This window comes from Nerophis lumbriciformis, linkage group LG05, assembly GCF_033978685.3.
Source record: "Nerophis lumbriciformis linkage group LG05, RoL_Nlum_v2.1, whole genome shotgun sequence".
In the NCBI taxonomy this organism is placed as follows: domain Eukaryota; kingdom Metazoa; phylum Chordata; class Actinopteri; order Syngnathiformes; family Syngnathidae; genus Nerophis; species Nerophis lumbriciformis.
In genome coordinates this window covers 19684532-19690531 of record NC_084552.2, presented here as the reverse complement: position 1 = coordinate 19690531, position 6000 = coordinate 19684532, and the positions used below count along the sequence as shown (strand labels likewise).

Here is a 6000-nt window from a genome sequence, read left to right as displayed (position 1 = left end):
CCCACCCCCCACCTCCCGAAATCGGAGGTCTCAAGGTTGGCAAGTATGCACACGCACACACACACACACACACACACACACACACACACACACACACACACACACACACACACACACACACACACACACACACACTATAACTCTTAACACTAATTTGTTGTATGTAACCATGCCATTAAAAGAGTACTACAGTTGTTGTTTTTCATTCCCTAAACCTTGCGTGTTTGGTCTACATTTTATGACGCTGCGGCATTCCAAGTATGTATTTCTTCTCCAGGTGGCAAGCTACCATGCCGTTTTCCATGTGTGTTGTTGTTGTTGTTGGAAGAGAAGGCGGGGCTTATTTCTTGGTTAGGGCGTGGACTTTATTGCCCCCCCAGCTTTGGAGCTATTTTGAAAGTGACCCTCATTCGGGCAGCCCACTCTGCAGCTGTCAGGAACCATGACTGAAGATGACGGAATCGGTTGTCGTGGAGGGATACGCCAGACTTCGAGACGGGAAAAAGGTATTTTTATTCATTTGAAAACTAAAAAAGTAGCGGAATAGGCTTAACTGCTTGTTGTTGTCTTCCACAGTGGAAAACTAGGTGGCTCGTTCTTCGTAAACCATCGCCTGTAGCAGGTAAGAATAACACATTAGGTGCGACAGTGATCATGCTACATTTAGCTAACAATATTATACATTTTGGCATAATGTCTTTTTGCTAGTCATTCTTACACATAACCAGTTAGAAAGTTAGCTGTAACGCAAAAAGTGGTTTAAACTGTGCATATTGTTTGCGACTGTATGTCGTGCAATACAAACAACCTAAATGTGTTTTTATTAATAACATTGCAATAAAAAGTACTACTTTTATACAACTAACTAGAAAGTTGATGTTTTAATAAAATGTATAGACTCTTACCAGTGACAGTGCATGCCATGCACCTTCCAATGCATGTTTTATATTATAGGTTTGTGAGTTACAATTATATATAACCTAACAATTATATATACGTATGTAGCCTCCAGGTTCTGTAACAATTTATTCCCTCAGGCCATAAGACTCTTGAACGCATCATAATAATCCCCTCAATTCCCCCCAAAAATGGATTAACTCGCTGGAATATGAAGACAATATAACATACATCCATAAATGTGGATGCATATGCAAAAGTGCAATATATTTATCTGTACAGTAATCTATTTATTTATATCTGCACCTTATTAAACTTTTATCCTGCACTACAACGAGCTAATGCAACAAAATGTTGTTCTTATCTGTACTGTAAAGTTCAAATTTGAATGACAATAAAAGTAAGTCTAAGTCTAACTAGTTAAAAAGTGTGCCCTTTATCTATGAATATTAGTTGCGACAGTGCATGCACCATTAAACAACCTGAATATGTTTTTAATGGTAACCTTGTGATGATTATATATAACAAGCTAGAAAGTGAGCAAATTGTGCGCCTTTTAACTGCATACATAAGTTGGGACATTGCATGCCTTGCACCTTTAACCAACATAAACGTGTGTTTTTGATAATACGTTTGTGATAGAGGGACAAGAACACATTTACTGTGTATGATTAATTACAAAGTTCAACTGTGCATTCCATGCTCCTTTGAGCTACCTAAAAGTGTGTTTTTCTTTCTAAGTTTGCAATACAAAGTCTCGAGAATAGACAAGGCACAAATAAAGAGAAGCGTGACAAAGTGACTGTTTTGCATAAAGCTTTTATCATTTAACTGCATGACAATGCATATGATCCAACCTCAGGTGACTTAATGTGCCTTTTTAACTATAAGTAGTATGTAAAATATTTTTTTAGACGATTGAAGAACTATGTAGGCCAAAGTCTGTAAAATTGTATTTTTTAGCTTTGCGTATTAATTATGGCAGAGTATGCGATGCACTATTCAGCAACCTAAATGTATGTTTTTACTTTATAAGTTTCATAACAGCTTATAGACAAATGTTTTGAGACAAACAAGTCCTTGTAATTAGGTCCATGTTGTCACAGCTGTTGTGTTCAGCATCAGAGTTAGGACACACACAAGTACGCACTCACACACTTGTAAATTGACATTGAGGACATTAATCACATGGACTCATTGGAATCTTCCAGATTGCCTCGTTTTGCTGGTTTTTAAAGACAAGTCCGACAAAGCCGAGGGCAACAAGGAGCGCGCCACCGTCACCCTGGTGGACATCTGTGGCCTGGAAACAGGACAGTGCTACGAGGACGTGGCCTTCACGCTGGTCATTCTCTGCCTTAACCAGGCGGCGCTGCTGGGCTTCGACAGTAGGGACAACCTACAGGCGTGGGAGGGACACTTGCGTTACAGCCTTGGAGAAGGTGAGTACACTTAATTTCTAAATCAGGTTTAGAGTTGACTGAAGTGTTTATCCCGATTCCCGACTAATGATAAGTTCAGACCTGTGGAGACCCAGTTTAGGAGTTGATTAGTCACAGGTTCCAACCTTCCTAGATCAAGTTCCAGCGTCAACAAGACCACATTTGTCAATAGATTGTATTCACCTGACGTCACATCCAGCTCATTAACGCTGCAAGACTCGAAGCATCTGTTGTCGAAGCTTTCTGGGTGGCATTTTGCCTTTGTCGAAGAAAAATGCCCTATGATTGCGTTGTTTTAGGCTGTTGGAACCGTTCAAATCGCAAAAAAACAACAACAGTTTCTTCAGAGTTCCTTGAGAGGTAATCTAGAAATGCGAAAAAGTGCAAGATTTTACAAAACGACGACGAGAAAAGTGGCTCTCTAATATAGCACTCCAGACCAAGGGAACAGAGTCGAAGAATGCATTAATTTGCAGTGATCTCTTTGTTAAAGGTTTGTTTGTTTCATATACTTGTAACGTTTAATTATCTTGATATTATTTGTATTTTAGCTCGTTTTGGAGTTCTTAAAACACATTTTTGCTGCGAATGTTTGGTAAGCCACCAACTTGGAGAGTCTAAATAAAAGAAAGCAGTTGTGGGCAAAACCTACAAGATTTCAGCTTTTACCAAAGGCAGCAATCATAAATGAAACTTTCAGCACATACACAATGTTGACATCATAGTTATATTTTGATAAAGTTGAGGAAAACCATGCATAACCGTGATGACCTCGTGCAACAACAACAAGGCAACATGGCCAAAACTTCTCCACCTTCTTTCACAAACAGCCAGGTCTTCAGTGGTGTCTCCATTATCTTAATGAGTGGTTAACATAATGGAGAAATGAAAAACAGTAAATTAATGCTATCGAGTGCTACTTGCAGTTTGTTTACAAGGACGCGTCCCTGCAAGACGCAAAGTTAAATCATGCAATTCAACCTTATACACGAGCAAAAACGATGCACAATTTATCCAGGAGAATCTTCATACAATTTATTTAATCCTGTCACACAAAAATAAGGTGTAGACCTCCACGCTCTTCCAAGTTTTCATCTGTTTTTTCCTGTAGAAAGATGCACAATTGTTTGATATGTCGGAACTCAATCTAAAGATAATCCTTGAGATCACTCAACACATTTTTTTTTTTATAACGTGCAGGGATAGGTTGAAAACAGAGCTAGCTTGACCACCACCAGTATTCATTGGGCGGAACGTGAGCTGGACGTGACATCAGTAACATCAATCAGCAATGGCATAGTTAGATTTTTTGCTCGTATCTGCTTTTAGTGTTATTATTTAGGCCCCGCGTACTCTGATATTTTTCACACACTATTTGCTGCACGGTAGCCATATTGGTTTGGTTGACCCCTACTTTGAAAGAAAAAGTCACATGACTGAATACTGAAAACTGATGTTTTGGAGTTGACAGGAGCATTCCAGCTGACTAGTCACAGGTTCAGACCTTTCTAGACCAAGTTTTGGAGTTGACAGAAGTGTACCAGCTGATTAGTCACAAGTTTAGACCTTTCTCCACCAAGTTTTGGAGTTGACGAGCATTTCGCTGACTAGTCACATGTTCAGACCTTTCTAGACCACGTTTTGGAGTTGGGGCGGTATAGCTCGGTTGGTAGAGTGGCCGTGCCAGCAACTTCAGGGTTCCAGGTTCGATCCCCGCTTCTGCCAACCTAGTCACTGCCGTTGTGTCCTTGGGCAAGGCACTTTACCCACCTGCACCCAGTGCCACCCACACTGGTTTGAAAATGTAACTTAGATATTGGGTTTCACTATGTAAAAGCACTTTGAGTCACTAAAGAAAAGTGCTATATAAATATAATTCACTTCACTTCACACTTCACAGAAGTGTACTAGCTGATTAGTCACACGTTCAGACCTTTCAAGGCTGGTGTTTGGAGTTGACAGGAGGGTTGCAGCTGACTAGTCTGAAGTTCAGACCTTAATTGTCAACTCCAAGTTTTGGAGTTGACAATATTGTACCAGCTGTAAAGTATCGGTTTTAGATCATTCCAGATTATTTTAAGAGACGACAGTAACATACCAGCTTTAGGGTGTTAACAAGAGCGCACTTGTGTATAGCGGTGTCAGAACTTCCTAGACCAAGTTTGAGAGTCGATAGGAGAGTATCTCCCAACTAGTTGTAAATTTGGACCTTTCTCAGTTTAGAAGTTGTCGTCAGATATAGCATGTATGGCACTGTGTTTTTAAGCCATACATACTTAAAAAGTATGAGTGTTCCTCATATAGAGGAACACTCCACAGTAAGTTACGCAAGAGAAACTAATAGGTGCTACTAATAAACTGGTGGCGACAGTCCAGAGGAATGTTGCTGTGTCTTTTGTGTGTTGAGTAGACTACTTTGTGCCAGAAATGTCCGACCGCTTGTGGGCAGAGCGTTGTACATTAAACCCTGAGAAGTGAGTTGGTGGGGAGGTTGGTTGATATTTTGTAAGGAGCGCATACAACCACATTGAGGCCACACTTAGACAAATAACGATTTTCTGTATCGACAGTTCACAGGTTCAACGTCGGAGTCCTCGCGGGTACCAAGTTAGAAAGCGGACCAGCTACCCTTCACCTGTGCAACAACTTGCTGGCCCTCGTCCGAGATGTCCCCCCTGTCGTCATCGGACATTGGAACCTTCCGGATCTACGCAGATATGGGCCCGTACCCAACGGATTTGTGTTTGAGGGAGGAACACGCTGCGGTTACTGTAAGAAGACCACCGCTAGCATTTCTATTACATACAAAAAACTTTACCAAGGTTTTCCGTAAAACTTTAAATACTATCTTTGAAGTCTTTGAACTAACTATAGACAATGATTTAAAACGTAAACATAGCAAAGGGTGGCTGTATTCTTAGTGTCATCTTATCAAGACTAAACTTTAACATTTTTGTTGTTGTACAAGTGTAAAATTTTATATAACCAGTGTCAGCCGTAAAATATGAAACCTTGACGCAAAATACTTAAAAAATGTGGAGGATTATTGCGTAAAAGTCAGGCCTTATCACATCGAGACTATTCAATTATTAAACATTTTTAATTGTCGGACAAGTAAAAAAAGCCATTAACTAAGGGCTTTTTCTTAAAACATTAAAACCTTTAAAATAAATGACACGTAACGAGGCGACAGTTAACACGTTCAGTCCCTCACAAGTCGTTATTTAATGTTAACTGTCGTAGTATTTCTAAAAACTAGCTAACAGTCGTTAATCGGGAAGAAAAAGCGTAAAAAACATCAAGTTGTCTATGGAGTTTATTTGAAATTAGTACTTTTCTCTAAAACGTTAACAAAAAACTGAAAAAACAAATCCACAAGTTTAAAAGTAGCACACAAATAGCTTGTCTTCTATTTACTTTCCCAGCAGAGCAAAGAAGAAACTCTTGTTATCCAGAGAAAAAAAACAATGTTGCATTGTGACAAATAGCAAAATATCATGCACTGGCACAACTGTACCAACATAAGGGAAGTTTTCATCTCACTTGTGAATTCAAAGTGAATAAAATAGAAATGTTTTTTTTATTATACATAATATTTGGTAGCAATAATCAGTTATGAACGTTCATCGCTTGAGTGGGGCAGAAAAGACAGCTGACCTTT

General features: G+C 39.4%; 1 protein-coding gene across 2 annotated transcripts in view; it reads left to right on the top strand.

The window, feature by feature from the left end:
• The first annotated feature begins 209 nt into the window (after nt 1–209).
• Nucleotides 210–6000, top strand: part of LOC133606816 (protein Dok-7-like) — a 59890-nt gene continuing 54099 nt past the window's right edge. Inside the window, exons 1-4 of one of the 2 annotated variants that reach the window (XM_061961162.2) lie at nt 210–506; nt 577–622; nt 2109–2339; nt 4910–5110. In XM_061961162.2, coding sequence (XP_061817146.2) covers nt 453–506; nt 577–622; nt 2109–2339; nt 4910–5110 — 532 coding nt within the window. In that variant the 5' untranslated portion in view covers nt 210–452. The remainder of the gene's footprint in view (nt 507–576; nt 623–2108; nt 2340–4909; nt 5111–6000) is intronic. The other variant, XM_061961161.2, reaches the window with a different exon arrangement.